Consider the following 22,776-nt stretch of genomic DNA (forward strand, 5'->3'; position numbering starts at 1 on the left):
TTTCTACTAGAATTAATATGCTAATCTTTAGCTCATATGACTCTTGTAAGATTTTAAATAAATTAACCTGTAATTTGCACCAAGCAGTGCCTGGCGAACGGCAGGCAGGTCTTCAAACGGTGTTTAGATCTTTTCAGGCCTACTAAAATTTTTTTCTTTTCATGTCAGTTCACTTCGCCCTTCCCAAGATGGCGCCTTCGCCACACCCAATCCGCCCCACTCAAGATGGCGTGCATGACCCTGCAGGGCTAAGGGAGACCTTCTCAAGATGGCCCCAAACACTAGCCCTATTACCTTCTGCCTTTTTCAAGATGGCCTTAGCAATTAGCTTCACTTCTGGGTACCCTCTGACCGTCTCAAAATGGTGAAGGACACATTAATCGCGACACTCTGACCTTCCCAAGATGGCGCCTGAGCCATAAACAGCGACGCTCCCCTGAGTCGACTTCCGGTTCCAGCGGAAGGCGGTATAAGAGGCCGGCCTGGCACCTTGAGGCGTACACCTCAGGGCACTCCGGGGCGAATATGGACAGGAGAAAGAAGCCTTTGGAAGTCACGGCGTCCTCGGTGAGTACGGGGATAGATGATGCTACGGGCTCCGCGTCCCCTCGCCTCCGCAGGATAAGAATCTCGACCTAGCTTGTTTCTTCACTCGGGGGCCCAGACTTGATCTCTCCTCAGCGCGGACCCCGGCCCTGGCATTTCTCTGGGGAAAAAGGAGGAGCGTGCTTTCTTCCTCACGGGGAGCGGGCCCGCTTCCTCACTAGCTGAACGCTGATTTAGCCTCTCCGCTCTGCCGGGGCGCCGGGCCCGGGCTCTGCCCTCAGACGCCGTCCTGCGCCTGGTGTCTTTTCCGGGTTAGGACTGTCCCTGCCTCCCCTCCGCGACGACAGGCCGGGCCTTCTTGGCAGCCTCGTCTCCGTGACTGTCAGAGGGGGGCCCCGGCCTCTGCGAGCTGTGCAGACACGTTCCCCTTGAGCTCAGGGACCAGCACGGTGCCCCCCACCCCCCAGACATTAGTGTGACTTCTCCCCCGGGGTCCGAGAGGCCCAGCGTCCCCCGGCAGGCGGGCGGCTAAACAGTTAATACACCCGTAGGACGCGCTGCCCGGGAGCCGTGAGGTCTAATAGGATGTAAGCACCTTTGTTAACTTCGTTACTTCTTGAGTCCCTTGGACTGCAAGGAGATCCAACCAGTCCATCCTAAAGGAAATCAGTCCTGAATGTTCATTGGAAGGACTTAATGCTGAAGCTGAAACTCCAATCCTCTGGCCACCTGATGGGAAGAACTGACTCCTTGGAAAAGACCCTGATGCTGGGAAAGATTGAAGGCAGAAGGAAAAGGGGACGACAGAGGATGAGATGGTGGGATGGCATCACCAGCTCAGTGGACATGAGTTTGAGCAAGCTCGGGGCGTTGGTGATGGACAGGGAGGCCTGGTGTGCTGCAGTCCACGGGGTCGCAAAGAACGGGACGCCACTGAGCAACTGAGCTGAACTGAGGAAGAAAACCAGTTCTCAGTACTTGTTTGTGCCAGCACTTTATATGCAGTCTCCCTGCGCTCTACTAACTGTATTAGGAGGCAGGCGCTAGTCGTATCCCCACTTTATAGATAAGGCCACTGAGGCTCAGAAAATGAAGTGTCTTTCTTCAGCTCACATACAAAGTTCTTAGTGATAGAACTGGGCCCGCTCAGTCTGGTTAACTCCACGGCATTTGTCTTTTCCAGTATATCACAGCGAATTGCCTAACCTTTGGCTTAATCTTGGATTTACTGCAGAATGTTGAGGTGCAAGGGATATGAAGGAAATATCCCAATATTTGAGCCCCTTGCTGCCATCTCATACTGAAAACCGGCACTAGTTAATAATGTTTGAGGGCTGCCCGGGTGGCACTAGTGGTAAGGAACTTGCTTGCCAATGCAGGAGACAGAAGAGATGGGAGGTCCGGCCCCTGGATCGGGAAGATCCTCTGGAGGAGGGCACGGGAACCCACTCCAGTACTCTTGGCTAGAGAATCCCATGGACAGAGGAGCCTGGAGAGCTACAGTCCATGGGGTTGCAAAGAGTTTCGCATGACTGAAGTGACTTAGGACACGCACATAATGTTATAGGATTAGGAACCAAAAAGCTATAAAATTCGTTATTTTTTCCTGATGGGTTAAAATTAGTAATAATAATGTGAATACCATCTGAGAGCTGACACTTCTCTGAGCATCTTCCTTTTAAAATTCAAAAGTATAGTAGGAAAATGTGCGACTAGAAATTTGATGTGGTTAAGAAGGCTTAGAAGAAAAAGCTTAAGTTTTAAATTTGTTTTTTAAAATTTAGAGTATTAGGTTCTGGGATAAACCAGCTCTTGACGTTATTAAAATCTGTGCCAAACCTATTTTTAAATACTTTCTTCCAAAATGGAAATCACTGAATGCAGTCATTTTGATTTCCCTTAAAAGTCTGTAATGCCGGGCTTTTTAAGTATTCAGTTTACAAATGCCCGCGTATACAAGCAGCTGTACTTCCATCCTTAAAAGGGAAACTGCCATTATACCCTTTTGTGCAGGGTAGATGGTGATGATAGATCCAAGTCCCCTGTTCCTTTTGCCCTGGCTTTTCTTGTTCTTAACCACAAGCTAAACTTGTGGTTTCCAAAACATAGTGAAACAAAATTCACTCAGTCTGTTTTATTTCTAGCTGTTGAAATCTTGCCTGTCCTTTAAGGCTCATTTCAAAGCCATCTCTGATCACTCTGGACAAAAGGAAATACTCCTTTATCTGAATTTTTATGCCACTTAATTTCACTCTTAAAGTCACATATTACATCTGACTGGTGTTGTAAGTTACATTTCTTACTAGATTGTAGGTTCTTTGAGGCAGGAGTATGTCTAATTCACATTTGTATTCTGCTCTTCATTGTTAAGTGCCAGGCACATACTAGGGCTCAGATTGTTGCCGATCAAAGACGTTTTCCTGTAAAAATAACAAATGGTTGTGGTGTTTAAGTGAAATTAAAAAAAATTTTTTTTTTACTTTTACTACATGAAAAAGCTGAGTACAGCAGCAGTCAGAGAGACAGTGGTTCATGATGTCAGCTGGATCTGAGTCTAGAAGATGCGGATCCCATTTGCTTTCTTTTCATCCTCTCTTGGCCCAGAGGAAAGCCTTGAAGTGTTGAAAATTAAATATGTTTTCCACAGAGCTGGAATGAAATATGACTTGGATTTATTTTGTACTAGACTCTACATTTAAACATTTAATTTTATATCCACTTTTGTCCATTTATAAGAGCTTGTGATCTTGTTTTCAGAATTGTAAAAACTTAGAAATCCAATCACTCATTAGAGTTAATTGGTTTTTTTTTTTTTGCTTATTGGCTTTATTCTAGTTGGTAGACCTTAAGGCTGAACTCTTCCGAAAACAAGAAGAATTCAAACAAGAAAAACTTCTAAAAGATGCTGGAGTTTTGGGAAAACCAAAATCAACCAACAAGGTAAAAATAAAATCTAATTATCTCCATTGACTCCAAACATAGGGGAATTAAACCATAATTAGGTTTTTTGAAAGTGTACAGGGTATCTGCTACCTATAAATCCTTGTTTTGTATTTGAACATCTGCATAAAATATTTCAAATATTGAAATAGAAATTAGTAAGATTCAAAAGCACATTATAATGCTCTAATTCTTCAATATGTGAGTGTTTTTCCAATTTTATAAGTAATGGTATCTATTATTTGTATTACTAAATCTGTTACATATTTTTCATTAAAGTCTTGAATTAGGTTGTAATCATTCAGGAGATTTAAAAAAGTAACTGCAATTGTATAAAGAAATTTTAAAATGTAATTTAGGGTCTTTTTTTTTTTCCCCCCCAGCTCTAGCTTTGCTATGTATAGTTTATTTGCAGGACATAAGTTGGCTGTCAGAGGTCCAGTTATCGCTATTGATTCACAAGATCTAATTATCTTTTTTTCCCCTTTCTGATGTACAAGTAGAGATTTTTTGTAGTCAGTTGATGATTCTATGTTTTTAAAATTCTTCTCCAGAAACCAAGTATCTGGAGCAAACAGAATGCAGGAGTTTCTAATCGAGCTGAAAAGGATGCTGAACAGAAGATTGAAGAACAGAAGACTTTGGACAAAGCGAGGTAAAGCTACTCCCTAATAAATGGAGCTACCTTTGTGGCTCCCTGAGCAAAGAGGTGAAAGTTCACCCTTATTTGATTTATAGTTTTAATTTTTATCATCCTCCTAATCAGATACTCTATTACCTAAAAATAATATAATTTTCAGACATATTTATAATCTTATAAGAAGATAAGACATAGCCTCAGTTTAAAAGATGAAACAGTCCCCCTGTGAGCCCCTGTTAGGCACTGAGATTATCCACAAGTGTTTAAGAAGTATCCATGTGATGTGGTTCAGGGCTACTAGGTGGTATGCTGTTGGTAATTAGAAATTGAATTTTCCTCCCAACTTTTTAATATGAAAAGCTTCAAACCAGCAGAATATTTGAAACAAGACTACATTCTAATACTTTTCACCTAAATTCACCACTTAACATCTTTTAAAATTTGCTTTCTTTCTTCCCCTCCCTCTCTCGTGTGTGTAGAGAAACTTTGTTGAACATCGCTGTACTGTACCTCTAAATATTTCAGCATATATCTTCTATATGATACTATTTTATCAGTGGCATATTTCTGGGATATGGCAGCAGTACTGTGGTTATGCAGGAATAAGGACATTTTCCTGCATAACCACAATACTGCTATCATATCCCAGAAGCTTGCCACTGATAAAGTAGTATCATATGGTCCATATTCATATTTCACCAGTTATCCTAGTACAGATATGTCCTTTATTGTTTTTTAAAATGTTTAATTAAAGAGTATGCATTGCATGTAGTTGTCATATCTCTTTCGTCTCTTTTAATAGAAAACAATTTCTTTGCCTGTTTAAAAAAATGTTTACATTTTCTTTAATTATGGCTGCCTTGAGTTTCGGTGAGTAGGGGCTACTCTCTAGTTGTAGTGTGAGGGATTCTCATTGTGCTGACTTCTCTTGTTGTTGCACAGGCTCTAGGGCACAGGAAGCTTCAGCAGTTACACATGGGCTCAGTAATTGTGGCACACGGGCTTGATTGCCCTGTGGCACGTGGGATCCTAGTTCACAGGTCAGGGACAGAACCTGTGCACCCTACATTGGCAGGCGGATTCTCAACCACTGGGCCACCAGAAAAGTCCCTCCCTTGCCTTTTTGTTGTCTGTTACACCGTTGACATCATTTGAAAAGTCCAGGCCAATTGTTTCTGCGGTGTCCCACCGTCTGATTAGAGTCAGACTAATTACTAACGGTTCTTACACTATCTAGGTGATGATATGTCCTGATGCGTCACATCAGGAGGTTCATGAGGTCAGCTTAAGTCATTATTGGTGATGATAAGTTTGATCACTCCGTTAAGGTAGATCTGTTGTAGTTCTCCACCGATAAGATGCTCTTCCTCATTTGAAATTAATAATAACCTAAGGAGGGAAACAGGCGGTGTGAATAATCTGTTTACCAGTGTGTTTTCATGTGATGATTGTGTCATCACTGAGTCAGTTATTACACTGATGGTTTCACAATCAGAATTTTTATACATCTGTCGTTCCATGTGTATTATTTTTTCAGTCTGTTTACTAGCTGGCATTCTTCTGTAAAGAAGAGCTCTTCCCCTGTTTGTACTAAATCCCTGGATTCAGAATCCCAAGTTTTAATCTCTGGCATGACTGCCATCTGTATGTTTAGATCCATTGCATAATAACAAGTTGGCAGTTGAAAATAATGGTTGCTCAGACTGCTTGGCTCTTCTGGGTCTAAGAATAAAGGGCTGAATATTAGCCCATTTGGGGATTATTCTCTTAGTGTTTGACCTATCCCCAACAGGCTGGAGACTTAAAGACATGTTCACTGTTGACACATTTTTCTCACTATTGTACATTATGCTTAGAATTTTAATTTTGTTGAAAGATGCTCTAACTTTTTTATGCTTTATATGTGTATTTTCTTAAGGTGTAATTGAAACATAACATTGTATTAGTTTCAGATGTATAACAGAGTAACTCAGTATTTGTATCTGTTGTGAAGTGCTCACCACAGTCAGTTCAGTTCAGTTGCTCAGTTGTGTCTGACTCTTTTCGACCCCATGAATCGCAGCACGCCAGGCCTCCCTGTGCATCACCAACTCCTGGAGTTTACCCAAGCTCATGTCCATCAAGTCGCTGATGCCATCCAGCCATCTCATCCTCTGTTGTCCCCTTCTCCTGCCCCCAATCCCTCCCAGAATCAGGGTCTTTTCCAGTGAGTCAACTCTTCTCATGAGGTGGCCAGAGTACTGGAGTTTCAGCTTCAGCATCAGTCCTTCCAATGAACACCCAGGGCTGATCTCCTTTAGGATAGACTGGTTGGATCTCCTTGCAGTCCAAGGGACTCTCAAGAGTCTTCTCCAACACCACAGTTCAAAAGCATCAGTTCTTTGGCGCTCAGGTTTCTTTATAGTCTAACTCTCACATCCATACATGACCACTGGCAAAACCATAGCCTTGACTAGACAGGCCTTTGTTGGCAAAGTAATGTCTCTGCTTTTTAATATGCTGTCTAGGTTGGTCATAACTTTCCTTCCAAGGAGTAAGCGTCTTTTAATTTTATGGCTGCAGTCACCATCTGCAGTGATTTTGGAGCCCCTCAAGATAAAATCTAACACTGTTTCCACTATTTCTCCATCTGTTTTCCATGAAGTGATGGGACCAGATGCCATGATCTTAGTTTTCTGAATGTTGAGCTTTAAGCCAACTTTTTCACTCTCCTCTTTCACTTTCATCAAGAAGCTTTTTAGTTCCTCTTCTGTTTCTGCCATAAGGGTGGTGTCATCTGCATATCTGAGGTTATTGATATTTCTCCTGGCAATCTTGATTCCAGCTTGTGTTTCTTCCAGCCCAGCGTTTCTCATGATGTATAGATCTAATAATTAACTAACATCTATCACCACACAGTTTGATCCCTGTGTCAGGAAGATCCCCTGGAGAAGGGAATGGCAACCCACTCCAGTATTCTTGCCTGGAGAATCCCACGAACCGAGGAGCCTGGCAGGCTCCAGCCCACAGGATCGCAACGAGGCGGATGTGGCTGAACAACTAACACTTAACTAGGAGCGTTTGAGATCTGCTCTTTTAACAGACTTCAGGCATGCAATATAGCGTTAGCTGCAGTCATTGTGCTAGACGTTGCATCCTCATTGCTGACATATTTTATAACTGGAAGTTTGTACATTTTGGCCCAGTTGATCCGTTTCCTTCCCATCCTCCTGCTGCCTCTGGAAGCTGCTCACGAACTTATTTACTTTTTTTTGGCCATACTCTGTGGCATGCAGGATCTTAAGTTCTCTGGACAGCCACTTATACAAGAGTGAACTCATGCCCCTGCAGTGGACACTCAAGAGTCTTAACCACTGGATCACCAGGGAAGTTCCCATATGGTAGTTCTGTTTATTTTGTGAGGAATCTCATACTTTTTCCTTAGTGGCTGCCCCAGTTTACATTCCCCCCTACACTGCATGAAGATTTCCTTTTCTCCACGTCCTCACCAGCCGACCCTTGTTATTTCTTACCTTTTTGTAGCAGCTGTTCTGTTCGGTGTGAGGTGCCATCTCACTGTGATTTTGGTCTCCATTCCCCTCATGAGTAGTGATGCTGAGCGCCTTTTCACGTACCTGATGCCCATCTGTATGTCTCCGACAAGATGTTTATTCAGGTCCTTTTTTAAAGTTGCACTGTTTGTTTTTTTTGGTGTTGAGTTGTAAGTTGTTTATTTTGGATATTAAGCCTATGGCAGACGTAAGATTTGCAAATATTTTCTCCCATTCAGTAATAGGTTGCCTTTTCGTTTTGGTGATGGTTTCCTTTGCTCTGCAGGAGCTTTTTAGTTTGATATAGCCCCTTTTGTTTATTTTTGCTGCCTTTCCTTTTGTTGTCAGATCTGGAAAATTCATTGCCACACTGATGTCAGGAACGTGTTGCCTGTGTTTTCTTCTAGGAGTTTTATGGTTCCATTGTGAATTTTTGATTCAGATGTGTAATACTGTTTTTTAGGTTCATTGTTTTGCATGTGGCTGTCCAGTTTTCCCAACACCATTTATTCACGAGATAGCTCTTTCCCCATTGCATATTCTTGACTCTTCTGTTGTAAATTAATTGACCATATGTGTGTGGGTTTATCTCTGGGCTCTGTTTCATTCATTCATGTATTCATTCCGTTGATCTGTGTGTCTGTTTTTATGCCAGTCCCATACTATTTTGATTACTATGGCTTTGTATTGGATTGATCAAAATGTTCATTTGAGTTTCTCCATAACATCTATGCTCTGTTAGCTAACATCATACTCACCATTAGAAATGAAATTTTCTGCTATGATAAAGTACAATCCTTTACAAGCAAATGCTCAGATGACTTCTTTGGTGCTCTTTATCATCATAAGTATTTCTGGAATAAAAGAATTGTCAGTTCTTAGCCACTAAAGAATAAATGTCACTAGAATTAACATGAGCAGAGAGGCTGCTGAATTGAAATGCCAGGGTTGATGTTTGTTTTTTATTAGCTATCTGTCATGAATAATTTATCTATGTTCTGTATAAAATAGGCATTATCATATTTTTAACAGACTTCTAAGAGGTTGGTCTCTACCTCCCTTAGAGAGACCTAATTAGCCAAGGGAAGACCAGGGACCCTTGTGTAAAACCAGTGATAGAGAGTTACTGTGAAATTTGGTGATCCATAACAGAAAATGTTTTTGTTTAGATACCTCTCCTTTTTTGGTATTTAATTTGTTGTATTTGGCATTTAAATTAAATTGGAATTTTCATTCATTCATGTATTCATTCCTCAAATACTGACTGAACATCTGCTATGCACCAGGCATTGTTTTTGGTCCTTTGGTACAGTCGTCAATGAAAGAAACATGGGCCAGGCTTTATGTTTAGTTGGCAGAGCAGACCTGGCTGAGTCTGAGAGTCCCCTCAGGGTGGGGACTCAGCTCTAGTCATCAGGCTAGGTTGCAGCAGTAAGGCCGGGGAGAGCAGTTTTACCAGGAGTGGCAGTGATAAGACCATTTTTATACTTCTCTCTTTTTTTTTTCTCCTAGGGAGAAATTGGAAGAAAAAGCCAAATTATATGAAAAAATGACTAAAGGAGACTTTATCGGTAAATATAATTATTTATGCATGTTTATTATCTGTAATTCATACAACTCTGTGATATTTTCTTATATTTGTTAAAATAATTATGAGAATAGGGAAAAACTTAAATAGATTTGACTTTCTGTGTCAGCATCTTCCTAACCCAGGAATCAAACTGGGGTCTTCTGCATTGCCAGTGGATTCTTCACCAGCTAAGCTCCTGGGGAAGGCCTGAGTGTCAGCAAAGAGACAAGAAAATCAGCAATAGTTTTTAATTTGCCCCATGGGTGCTGGGCCTGTTAGGTACTATAGAGGGACAATCAGTACAGTATTAGCCAGATTCTCTGCCTCTCTACTCAACGGAGGTATCATCAGTGGAGGAAAATGTCACAGAAGAAGATAAGTTTAGGGAAAAAGGTCTAAATAGGCCATAATTACAAACAGTTATGGCTGTATTTTAGAAAAAAGAGCCTGAGAGGAATTACGATTATATCAGAGTACTGGAGTTATTCCTTTTCCCCTGTTTTTTTTTCATCTGTGTTTAATTTTATTCTTTGAAGTGCTTATAGTTGCTTTTGTAATTTATTTTTTAAAAAGTAAAACATTTTTTACTGTGCTGCACAGCATGCAAGATCTTAGTTCCCTGACCAGGGATCGAACTCGTACCCTCTGCAGTGGAGGCTCAGAACCTTAACCACTCTGCTGCCTGGGAAGCTAGGTATAGTTGCTTCTAAGATAGTAATTAAAAGATCCTCCCTCCTCATACCTGCCCCACAAAAAGGAAACCCAGCCTAGAGTTCAACGACAATGAAAGAGATTTTACAAGGCAGTGCGTCTCTTACTGCCTTCAAAAGGCATATGTGGAAGTCTTTAGGGAGAAGGTGGCTCTGATGGGGGTCTTAAAGGTTTTGGAGAACTGGAGAAGGGCTTCTGTAGGGAGGAATGGGGAAAGCAGAGGGAGGAGAGGGCCAGAGCTGGCTGGGCTGACTTGTGGGGCTAGGGCTGAGGGCCAGGCGGGGGGCGCAGCAGGAGAGGAGGGGTGGACCCTGACCACGGCTGCCCAGACACCAGAGCCACGTTCCTGTGTGTTGGGAGCCCAGCAGGGCCAGGCTGGGTGCTCACAAAGCCGAGGGCCCTGGGGGAGGCCCTGCCTTCCCACTGAAGCAGCAGCAGGTGTCAGCCAGCCGGGAGGCCGCACTGTTCTGTGGTGTAACTCAGCTCTGGGAAAATGTCTTTCTTTCCCAGTCGAATTACATGTTCTTGTGGCTAAAAATATAGTCTTTTTTCATTTGATTCAGACTTTATTTATATTGTTAATATAGAATCAAGACAAAGGAGTGTGTGGGCATGGAGATTTGGTTCTGTCCATACCGGCAGGCCCACCTTCTGATGGGCTTATTGGACCAGCATGTTTGGGCACGTTTTGGAGCCTCAGTTATTTCCCACTGTACAGTGAGGGTAACATCAACCCCTGGTAGTAGGGAACCTACCATCTGTTCCTTAGAGCTTAAATCCAGCAGAGTGAAGCTTGATGCGTACATGGTTCATGGTGCATCCACTATCCTGTGTTAAATTAGAATCACGGGTTACTATTTAACTTTCAGCGTAGGTTTCAGCTCAAGTAGGTAAGGCCTGCAGATAGATGGCACGTTAGACATTTCTGTATGCCCTGCAGATCCTGGCCCCATGCCTCACCCAAAGGTGGTGTTCATGGATTGAAAAGAATTCAGATGACTTCTTTTACCTGTGTTGGGACCCTTTGAACACTTGACATTCTGCAGCAGTATACCCAGGGTTATGGGATACGACCCACGTGGTTAGAGACGGGGAATCACTGAGTCACAAAGGCTTACTGAGCAGTGCTGTTCTGCCTCTGTGTTATCTGATTGGCTAGATGAGTCTCTTGAAGTCAGACACTTTTATCTTCTAGTCTTGTTATTGATGAGGCAGCAGAAGACTGCAGGCTTTTAAAGATGTTTTTTATGTGGTATGTGTGTCCAGTGGCCTGTCTACGGCTTCTCTGTCAGGCCCCCAGGAGGCGGTGTGCCTTTTGAGCTTTTAGGGGGCAGGTGGAGACCTCACCTGGTGAACTGTCGGGGTGTAGCCGCCCAGTGGTGACTGTGACTGCTTCATGTCAGTTCCATGCATCTGAACATTGATTTTTGTGTCCTAGATGAAGAAGTGGAGGATATGTACCTTGTGGATTTCACACAGAAGATGATAGACAAACACAAAGAAATGGAAGTGATTGGTGCCAATAGAGATTACAGAAAGGCCGAAGAAAGAGACGACGATGAAGAAGCTCTTTCTGAAAAAGATATTCCTCCGCCCCAGGATCCCAGTGAAGAATGGTTGGTGATATTAGGCCATTTGGTCCTGTTAATGTTGTCAGACGTGGGTTTACTTTTTGAGAGCCATGTTATTTTGCTGTTATCAAGGCATTTCTCTCTAGTCTTTCTTTAGCGACTCCACTCTAAGTAGGATTGCATTTGTAGGTGTAGACATAGTAGCTGCTACTTGAAATAATTGCAAATAGACTGTGTTCCTGCCATGTGCCAGGCACTGTGCCAGGAGTGGAGGCATTGTTTCCCCTGTTTCATTGACGTGAGAGAGTTGTTTAGGCCGAAGAATGTTCCTTTCTACCCACCCTGCCGCCTTACCCAGGTCCTTATTCAGGCATCATCAGGTAGATAGAATGAGCTCTGTTTCCAGTGAAAATGTGCTGGCGGAACTGACCCGGTGAGCCTTACCCCGGCTGTGGCATTTTCTGCCAGTATGGTTTAGGGTATCACGGACCTGTGTCTGGACAGCACGGGCTCTGCCTTTCACTGGTGGTACGGTTGTGACAGGTTCCTACCCTCTCTTGGCTTCAGTTTCCTCGTCTGCAGAACAGGGATGGTGATACCTAGTAGGTGAACGATGGAGAAACCAAACTAGTCTTTTCTTTACAAAGAAACTGCAGAGGAAATGCCATGGTGATTTTTCTGTACCTAAGACCTGAGCCCTTGTTCAGAAGGGCTGTGATTGCATGCAGGCGCACTGATGCTGTGTTCCTGGGAGCAACCCTGCCTGACCCTTCCTGCTGGTGTGGAGCCCACCCCTCCCCGCCGAAGGCTCAGAAGTCCACATCATGGGCGTGTTTGTTAGAAACCGCTTAGGGCTGTCAGCAGGACCTGTTGATCTTTCGTCAGCCATTACCCCCACGGGAAGGAGTCTTTTATGAGTGAAAAGAGCGTTCCCCACTGCTCGGAAACGCAGGGAACTTGCATCTTCATGCTGCAGAAGGGTCTTCTCACCAACCTTCTAAACACTTACTTCTGAGGTGGGCTTAGTGGCCGTGTGCTTGCTATAGCAGTCACAGAGGAGTGGGTATGATGCCATCTCTTTCGTCAACTTTTCTTGAGCATTTCTAGTCTAAATGGTCTCTCCCTCGTCTGGACTCTGATAACACTTAAACATACTTGCTCCTTTGGGTCTTGTTGTTTAGTCGCTAAGTTGTGTCTGACTCTTTGCAACCCCATGAACTGTAGCCCGCCAGACTCCTCTATCCATGGAATTTTCCAGGCAAGAATACTGGAGTGGGCTGTCATTTTCTCCTCCAGGGGTCTTCCCAGCCCAAAACTTGAACCTGCATCTCCTGTATCTCGTGCACTGCCAGCTGGATTCTTTACCGCTGAGTGACCCGAGAAGCCTGTATTGACACGTAACTGGCCTCGTTAACAGGAAAGGGTTGAGGCAAACTCTTGGTACTTTCTAGATCCTGCCTGCTCTTGTTAGGAGCGTTTCAAGGGCCTGCGCCCTAACTTCCCCCAGCGTCCTGTGAAGCGGGCATGACTGAGCCCTCCTGTGCTCCCCTCCGGCCTCAGGTGGTTGTTCCCCTGAGAGCTTGCGCGTTGATTTTTGTTGCTGGCTGCTGGCCTGCCACTTCTGTTTCAACGAGATCTATATGTTTTGGAGGCCTTCTCCAGAGACAGAATAGCTGTGATTGCTTTTCACAGCAGAAGTCTCGTCTCCTTTGAAAGGTTTAATGTCCCCCCACCCCCATGAATGCCTGTATGATTACAGCCAATTTGTTATCGATCTGAAGACCTTGAGGGGCAGCTGAGGTGTCACGTGCCCCACAGGCTGAAAGAAGACGCACTGCAAGCAGTTCTGACACTTTGTTTTGTTCCTAAATTAGGTTCCAGAATTGTAACTGCTTGTAAAATCCTTTTGCAGTTAAGTTCCAGGTGGTGGAAAATCTTCCCACAAAAATACTGTAAATAATTACTCAGACCATCTGGTTAGGTGGTTTGGTTCTCCATTCATTGAAGGAAAAGAAGAAAAGGGAGAAACTGCTTTTTGCTGTTGGAGGTTTTATTTCTGTGGTCATCAGCTTTAGGACTGTAGTTGTGGATTCCCAAGCTCACCTTTTAAATCACAGGCTGACAGTTGGACTTGGCATGTCCAACTGGAAAGAAAAGACTGACAAAACCACAAGCCACATGTGTGGGAATCTGACCTTGGGTTGGTTCAGCAGCAGTGCTGGCCCTTCTGTGCTTTCAGCCTCCTGCCAGAGGATCTGGGGGAGTCCCTACCTGTAATTTAAAAACATTAAAAATCTTTTGCATCATAATGCAAACGAAATATTATCCATGAAAACCTGCCCTTATTTCCTGCTGTGGGCATCGGAGTACTTCACTGGCCTTGCTGGCTGCCTGGCTTCCCTGCCTGGTGCACGAAACAAGGTACTTACTTTGGGCCAAGATGAGGAAAGAAGAACAAGGGTAAAAGATAACAGACTGGCCCACTGTTGAGGCCCCTTTGCAGTACAAAATGTGTGTTGCCTTGGCTTCCTCCTAGGTAAAAAGAGTTTTTCAGGATACTTCTATTCAGGCCTCCCTGTCCATCACCAACTCCCGGAGTTCACTCAAACTCATGTCCATTGGATCATTGATACCATACAACCATCTCATCCTCTGTTGTCTCCTCCTCCTGCCCTCAATCTTGCCCAGCATCAGGGGCTTTTCCAGTGAGTCAGTTCTTCACATCAGGTGGCAAAGTACTGGAGTTTCAGCTTCAGTATCAGTCCTTCCAGTGGATATCCAGGACTGATCTTTAGAATGGACTGGTTGGATCTCCTTGCAGTCTAAGAGACTCTCAAAGAGTCTTCTTCAACACCATAATTCAAAAGCATCAGTTCTTCAGTGCCCAGCTTTCTTTATAGTCCAACTCTCACATCCCTCCATGACTACTGGGAAAACCATATCCTTGACTAGACGGACCTTTGTCGGCAAAGTAATGTCTCTGCTTTTTAATATGCTGTCTAGGCTGGTCGTAGCTTTTTTTCCAAGGAGCAAGTTTCTTTTAATTTCATGGCTGCAGTCACCATCTGCAGTCATTTTGGAGCCCAAGAAAGTAAAGTCTGTCACTGTTTCCCCATCTATTGTTACCCCATCTATTTCCCATGAAGTGATGGGACCGGGTGCCATGATCTTAGTTTTCTGAATGTTGAGTTTTAAGCCAGCTTTTTCACTCTCCTCTTTCACTTTCATCAAGAGGCTCTTTAGTTCTTCTTCGCTTTCTTCTGTATTTCTATTAAGAAAATTTTAATCCACTGGGAAGAATTGTATCAATTAGAAGAAACAAAGGAAACAAAAAGCATCAAATTTGGGAAGACTGAGAGCAGGTGAACAAATAGAGTCTGGAACAGAGCATAGTTATTATGATGCTGAGAGAATATTTGAAAATGTATTCAGTTCAGTCGCTCAGTCGTGTCCGACTCTTTGCGACCCCACAAACCGCAGCACTTCAGGCCTCCCTGTCCATCACATGAGTTTGGGTAAACTCCCGGAGTTTGGACTCATGTCCATTGAGTTGGTGATGCCATCCAACCATCTCATCCTCTGTCGTCCCCTTCTCCTCCCGCCTTTAATCTTTCCCAGCATCAGGGTCTTTTCCAGTGAGTCAGCTCTTCGCATCAGGTGGCCAAAGGATTGGGAGTTTCAGCTTCAACATCAGTCCTTCCAGTGAACCCAGGACTGATCTCTTTTAGGATGGACTGGTTGGATCTCCTTGCAAATGTGTAAACCAGGTTAAAGTAATTTCTGAGATACTGCAGCAGGGGTCTGTGTGGAGTTTTGTCTTTGAGATCGGAGATACACACGATCAATCATTTTCTACAGTTTCTAAAACTAAGATTTAATCAGGGGTGCATTGAACCTATTGTGTGTCAGCTTCTGAGTGTGAAGAGCGTGTTTGCACCAATGGTGGTGGCCTCTCAGGTCGAGGGTATTTCTTGGTGATGTGTGTCAGTTGCTCAGTCACATCCGACTCTGTGACCCTGTGGACTGTAGCTGCCAGGCTCCTCTGTCCATGGGATTCTCCAGGCGAGAATACTGGAGTGGGTTGCCATGCCCTTCTCCAGGGGTTCTTCCTGACCCATGGATTGAAAGTGGGTCTCCCGCACTATAGGCGGATTGTTTACAGTTTGAGTTGCCCAGGAGGCCCTTGGTGATGGGTTTGTGATGGAGCCTATATTAACTTTCCATTGTGCACCAGCTCCTTATCTTAAGGAACCGTATGTTATGTGCAGCTTTTCACATCTTTTCACTTTTATTTCAGGGTGGATTATGTGGATTCTTTAGGGCGATCCCGGCGCTGTATGAGAAAGGATTTGCCAGATCTGCTGGAAATGGATAAAAATCTTCAGGGGAGGCTGTAAGTGTGTAACACACAATGCTTTGCCCAAGTCTGACATGCAGACACAGGGATTGTTTTGTGAGCGAGGCTGTTTTTAGTTAGTTTTCTTCTGGGCTCTGTTGTAAGAATATTTTTTTAATGTGTAGGAATGTTTGCAGAAGCACTTCTTTGTGGTTAGCGTGCATATACACACACAGTCCACATTCAGAGAACAACCTGAATGGTTGGTCATCCACACCAACAGGAGTGAGTCAGAGCCTGTTTACTTGGGAGGATGTCTGTCTACAGAGTAACGGAGAGTGAGCCCAGAGTAGATGAACAAACCACTGCATAGAGAGTGCGTTTAAGAATATAGATTTGGTTATCCCACAGCAGATAGAGTCATGGACCCAGACAAGGTGGGGGCAGGGAGGGAGGCAGCTTAACTCTTTCTTTATACCTTTTTGCATTTTGAAGTAACAACTTATGGCTAGATTTTTTTCTGTGGTATCTAAAGAGGTAATTTGCTAAAATATCCCAGAGAATAAAATTCTTACCAAGGGCAGCTATTGTGTGAAAAGTGTTGGGAGAAGCTCTACCTTGTCCATGTCCAGGTAGGCCTGGGCTTGGCACAGGGAAGGAAGTGGGGAAGCCCTGAGCCACCGCCTGGGACCCCAGGCCCTACACGGGAGGCCCCCCACTGCAGGCCCCCCACTGCAGGCCCATACTTCCTCTCCCTGCCTGGCATGCCCCTTCCATTCAGCCCAAGACCAGGCTGGGAAAGAAAGTGATGTGAGTGCTGAGACAAGATTTTATTATGCTAATATAACAAGCTGCCTGCTTGGATTAAAGAAAGGAGGAAATAGTTTTTTTGCAGTTTCCCAATGGTATTATGAGTCAGAAACCTCCGTAAGGAACTGTCCTCTTCACAACTAGAGTTACTCATCCATGACCCCAAATGCCTGAACTGAAGCATTGCTACGCTACAGCTCTTACCTAAGATGATTTTTGCTCTATTCTCCTAGTTTTGTTAGTCCTGCAAATGAGAAAACCTTATTGTCTGAAGATATGAGAAAAGAACTCCAGCGCCAGCAATGGGAGGAAGAAGAGAGGGAGGCCCTGAGAAGGCCAATGGGGCCTGTACATTATGAAGACATCCGTGAAAATGGTACAGTCATCTGGCAGATTAAGTCATTTTTTTATCTTGAACATCTAAATGGCAGGTGGGAAAGGAAGTATTCACAAAGAAGCAGCTCTTCTGTATAAATAAATAATTCTACTTTTGGAGTTGAAAATAACTGTTCACTTTTTAGCCTAACAAAGGGTCTGTTAATCCAAGTGTGTGCCCCAAGAATAGTGGAGACAGCCTATGACTAAAAAATTAATGAATACTTGTTGCGTTTATCACTTGGCAAACAGACTGAAAGAAACTTCTAACGTTTTTTACCTGCTTCTTAAAAAAAAAGTGTGGAAGACATCCCTGTGTTCCTTTCTGCTTTGGTAGAAATTTGTCCTGAATCTAATTCACTGAGCAGGGAAATCTAATCTTTGGGGTAATTTTTACTTATTTCAGAGGCCCAGCTAGAAATTTGGCATAAATCTAATTCACTGAGAAGGGAAATCTAATCTTTGGGGTAATTTCTACCTATTTCAGAGGCCCGGCAGCTTGGTGTTGGATACTTTGCTTTTGCCCGAGATAAAGAGTTGAGAAACAAGCAGATGAAAACCTTAGAAATGCTGCGTGAACAGGTACAGATTAAACTCAGTTGACTTGAAGGATTTGAACAGTTGGGTTTCTCATTGAATCATACTGTAAAAAAAAAATTCTCGTAAAATTAATTAGAAATGTACATAGCTATTCAGAATTCAGTTACAGGTTTCATAAAGATAATTGCCGTATTATTTTGGTGTTTCAGACTTTTAAGATTATAGTTGTTCGAAAGTAATCTGTGTGACTTTGATTTTTTAAATTTAGTTTCCAATATGGTACTTTTGAAGTGGCCTGGTAAGAAAATGGAAAGTTATTAGAGGGGGATTAAGGAATTGGCAGAATTCGTTGGTTTCCTAAAATGTTAACTCTTCCGGAATGCTCTGTGAACTGAACTTCAGAAACTATCAAAGGGCTTGTATAAGAGGACTTACATAAGGATATTCATTTTGAACATTTCAACGGATGGCTTCTAAGAGGTGGCAGAAAAAGTCAGTTTATTTTTAGAATAAAATTATTTCATCCTTTTCAACAGAAATATGGTGAACGGGGCTAATCATTTTCTAATTTTCTGCCTTGTTCAGACAACAGATCAGAGAACAAAACGAGAAAATATAAGGGAAAAGAGAAAAGCCATATTAGAAGCAAGACTTGCCAAGCTCCGACAGAAGAAGATGAAAGGATCAAGAGAAGCTGGAGCAGAGGGAGAAGACAGAGGTACATCATGGCTGAGTCTGAATCTCAAAGGGAAATATTTCAGTTCCGTTGACAACTCAGTAGTAGGAATGGCAGTGTAGAAATCAACCATCTAGTTTTATTTTCTGAGCAAGCAGTGCACCTCAGACGTACATCCAGGAACAGGAACAGCTTTTACTCCCAAGAAAATAGCAGTTGTGGACAAGGATGTTAGCAGTACATTTTGTTGTTTCATGCAGTAGCCCTGTTTAGTAAGTGAGACTTGGAGGTAAAATGCTTAAAAGGCATTTTAAGATAAAATTTAGTTGTGCATGTACATATTTTAGGCCTATTTTCTTTGGCTGTGGCAGCAGTTTTTATTGGTTATTACAAGTGTGTTTTGAAGAAGACATGCATACAGAAAGGTAGTAAATAATTTACAAATGTGGGTAGAGACAGCGTACCAAGGTAGAGATGTGGGTAGAGACAGCTTACCACATCTGTCTGTCAACATGCTTGGAAACACTTCAGTACTGTGGTCAGACACGCTCACTGTGTGAGTTAACGCCCGTCTGGGCTGAACCGCCCAACAGACTGCATAGACTGGCTCAAACCAGGTGGACGTCTGCTACTCGAGTTTAACATTGCAGCGCTGGGGGCGTCCAGGGCAGGTGGGAGCTCTGCCCCAGACGGCCACCTGCTCTCCCGCTTCCTCCAGTCTTCCTGCTTCTGCTGTTCCCGAGAGGGTTGCTGTCACCTGCGTGGTCACTAGCTCCCCGGGACCTGTTCATGATTCAGCCCGGGAGAAGAAGGGGCCGGAACCAGCTACCTTTCTAGGAATGTGTGTTGGGATTCACACACAGCCTTCTCACTTACATCCCAATGGGGCGGATGGAAGCTTCTCTAGCTCTAACATAAGCCCATGCCATTTAAAAATTCTGAACTCACTTCAGTTTGGCTTTGAAAGGAGATCAAGACACTTAAAAATTGGAAGATGGTCCCTGTAGTTGTGTATAAATGCTGTCTTCCTATGATGTGTTAAACTCTGCGTATTGTTTCTCTTGTTTTTGCTCTACTCCTGAACATGTCATTTCCACAAGACATGAAGTGCCACCCGTGTGTTTTTAAAACAGTTTTCTTTTAAACTATGGCCAGAATTGAATAGCCTACCGACTGTCACCAGACTCCACCTCTCGTTAACCTTGCTTTGCCTGAGACTCTTTCTTTGAGTAATTGAAGGGTTTCTGGTCCTTCGATTGTTGATCAGGGGAGGTGGGGTGGCATAGTGTCAAATAGAGACTTTGAAATCCATCCAATCTGGGTTTGAATCCTGGCTCTTCACTATTTACCTTTGCAGCATTTCTGATGTTAATTTTCCTTATCTGTAAAATGGGGATAAAATGGAGTACCAATCCTGAGTTTGGGTTGTTAAAGAGCTAAGTGAACTACTGTGTACAAAGTACTTAGCCCACAACCTGGCATATAATAGGTGCTCAGTGAATACCAGGTATTGCTTGTACTCTCAGGATAAGTATGTTCTATGTTTAACTTTTTAAAGTAGTCATAAGCTTTATTGTAATGAAATCTTACTTCCTTTACACAAATAGATGGAGATGTTATTGGGCCTTTGCCCCCAGAACCAGAGGTCACGCCAGCTCCTCGTACAGCTGCCCAGAGTAGCAAAGTAGAAGTCATCGTTCAGGAGAGGAAAGATACCAGACCTGGGGTGCCACACGTCCGCGAGTGGGACAGAGGAAAAGGTGAGGGGTCGGTTCTCCTGAGCAGACTGTGATTCTGGTCTTAGTGGTCCTGGGAAGCTTAAAGGATTCTCTAGGTCCCTGAGCTTGTTTCTTCTCAATAACCAGAAGCACTAGAAAGTGTGATATAAAAGACTAGGGTCTGCAAGGCATCATACCTAAAGGATGAGGTATTTTAAAGACGCTCTTAAGGGCAGGTTTTGGAAATTCCTGCTGCCCTCTTGTGGTTTTACACCTTTGGGATACTGTTTGTCCAGAACTGCTTTTTTAAAGTCTTAGGAAAGTTTGGTACTTTAATGTAGTCTGTGTTTTTAACAGTCTCTTTTATGCTCTTTTGAAAACAATCTGCGTCCAAGTTTATTAACTTGAATTCACATATGGTTACACTAGGTTATGCAAATTTTTCTTTAAGTTTTTTTCTGTAAAGACACCGTGGTACCTGCAGTGACCTCTGGGAAAAGACTCTGGTTTATGCCGTTTTGAAAACAGTCATTTCAGTGGTACATTCGCTTAAACTGTTGAAGCCTGTGAGATCACAACTCAAGTAAAAGACGCAGATGGTGCGTGGCTTTGGTGCGTGGCTTTGGTTTGTGCCACTGTTAGAGACAGATAGCTCTGGACAGTGCCGTTTGTGTCTTCTAAAACTCAGTAAAGGACAAAACTTGTGTTTTGCTACGAAGTACCTATAACATGTCAAGCAAATGATTTAAACACTTCGTTATTTCTGTTTTAGTGCTTTTTTGGCATTGTCTCCAGAACCTGCCAGCCTTCTTTCTCCACAGAACCTTCCTTGAGCTTTTCTCTGTGGGACTTTTCACTCTCTTTTCTTAGCCTGGTTCCTTCCATGTACTTCTGTAGGCATTGCATGCACCTTGTAGTTTAATTCTCTGGAGAATGTAAGGTGGCTTTTAAGAAATACATATGACAATTAAAAACTAAGAACATTCAAATGATTCAATAATCAGTTCTAATGACACTTTATTTTTTACTAGACTTTTCCTTTGGATACTGGTCAAAGAGGCAGTCAGATCTCCGGGCTGAGAGAGACCCTGAGTTTGCACCACCATCGTATTACTTTGTGGACCAAAAGAGAACTGAGTCTCTGAGCAGCCAGGTGTGGAGCCGACCTGCCCCTGCACAGAGGGACCCGGGGCAGCACTCTGGCCAGAGCCACGACCCCTGCGCGTCACAGACGTCATCCACTCCTGCCCCCGGCAGCCCACCACAAGCCCCGACGGTCACTTTTGAAACTCTGGATGATATGATATCATATTATAAACAAGTAACATGAAGTTAAAAACACTATAACTTGGGTCTGTACTGTTAATGGTGCCTTCCTCTCCCACAGTGGAGAAAATAACTTTAGGGACTGAATTGTAACTTTCTCTTCCTGTCCTTTCCCTGAAGACCCAGACTTCATGCTGGATTTGTCAGCAGGGAAGAAAGTGAATGGTACTGTGGGAACTCTGGCCACTTAGCTGTTCATTTCATTCTGATCGGTATGGAAATACCAGTTCATCTGGATTTATACGTGAGCTGAGATAGAGTAGACATATTCTGTAATATTTGATACTGAGGAATCTGTGATCCTAAGGAATCTGTAATCCTGTCTCTCATGCCCATTCCAATGACTTACTCAGATTTAAAGGCTCCATTTCTTTCCTTTTGCCAGTGCTGGCTGGCAGATGTCTTTGTTCCAAGCATTCAGCTTCCAAGTCAGTTGATGGAGAATCTGTTAGGAAGAATTTCAGCCTTTCAAATGGTAGCACAGAAGGGGACATTGGGGTATGAAATGATCTGGTCTCCAGGAGGACCCTGACACTGGTGGAAAATTTAGGGTATCATTTGAAATGATCAGGAAGACCAGGGAGGACTTTGTAGTCCAGAAAAGAAGATGTTGCTGTCACTTGCAGAGTAGGCATTCAGTAAGCGTTTATTGAGTGACGGGCACATGTGGAGGCTGCTGGGCCTCGTCAGCGAGCGATATGCTTCTTAGCCATCAGAGTCACTTTTTCAGCTCCGCCTGCTCTTCTGGTGCTGCGGATCTATGCCCTCATCTCACGTGGGAGCTGACTCATCCCAGCCTGAGTGGGATGGACTTGGGCTGGAGTGAGGGGCTGCTAGATCCCGTTGTCTTTGCGAACAACAGGTGGGTTACCAGTGCTCCAAAAGGATACTGAAAGAGGAAAAAAGACAAAGTTGCGGGGCTGACTTCTTTATCTCAAGACTTACTACAAAGATACCGGGATTGAAATAGTGTGGTTCTGATGTATTAATAAACAATGAAACAATTGAGAGTCCAGAAATAAACCCCACACATCTGTGGTCACTTGATTTTTGACAGTGGTGGGAAAGAGTAGATCTCAACATGATTCTGAGACAGTCGACTCTCCACCTCCAAAAGAATGGACTTGGACACTTAACTCACGCCATGTACAAAACCACCTCAAAGTGGACCAAAGACTTCAACATTTCTGTAAAACCAGTTGAAACAGCTTGTAGGACAAATGGAGAGGAGACAGCAATTGGAGTACTAAAAGGAAAAACAGAATTGTTAGGTATCCTAGGATCATAAGGGAAAACAAGAAAAGAAGGTAAATTCTAGGCAAATATGAGGGAGATGGGAAGAGCGTGTGTAAGGCAGAGGGAGGGGCAGAAGGTAGTGCACACAGGGAGAGCAGAGGGGCTGGAGAGAAGGGATGGGCCGGGCAGCAGCAAGCCTACGAGTACGGGGGGCAGTGGGCTTCCCTGGTGGCTCTGACAATAAAGAGTCC

General features: G+C 43.6%; 1 protein-coding gene across 1 annotated transcript; it reads left to right on the forward strand.

Moving 5' to 3' along the window:
- The first annotated feature begins 453 nt into the window (after positions 1–453).
- Positions 454–21,673, forward strand: CCDC174 (coiled-coil domain containing 174). The gene is made up of 11 exons (XM_040246698.1): positions 454–567; positions 3,382–3,486; positions 4,041–4,141; positions 9,169–9,227; positions 11,376–11,553; positions 15,806–15,901; positions 16,888–17,030; positions 17,517–17,611; positions 18,155–18,287; positions 19,853–20,005; positions 20,995–21,673. The coding sequence occupies exons 1-11, from the start codon at positions 526–528 to the stop codon at positions 21,291–21,293; spliced, it is 1,404 nt and encodes a 467-aa protein (XP_040102632.1). The 5' UTR covers positions 454–525; the 3' UTR covers positions 21,294–21,673.
- The last annotated feature ends 1,103 nt before the right edge of the window (positions 21,674–22,776 follow it).

The sequence above is a fragment of the Oryx dammah genome, unplaced genomic scaffold (genome assembly GCF_014754425.2).
Source record: "Oryx dammah isolate SB20612 unplaced genomic scaffold, SCBI_Odam_1.1 HiC_scaffold_9, whole genome shotgun sequence".
Taxonomy (NCBI): Eukaryota; Metazoa; Chordata; class Mammalia; order Artiodactyla; family Bovidae; genus Oryx; species Oryx dammah.

Excerpts from the sequence above, each read along its gene's own strand:
- CCDC174 (XM_040246698.1), top strand. The coding sequence starts at position 526 with ATGGACAGGAGAAAGAAGCCTTTGGAAGTCACGGCGTCCTCG. Across the intron at positions 18,288-19,852 it reads AGCAGAGGGAGAAGACAGAG|ATGGAGATGTTATTGGGCCT; the intron begins GTACATCATGGC and ends TTACACAAATAG. Across the intron at positions 20,006-20,994 it reads CGAGTGGGACAGAGGAAAAG|ACTTTTCCTTTGGATACTGG; the intron begins GTGAGGGGTCGG and ends ATTTTTTACTAG.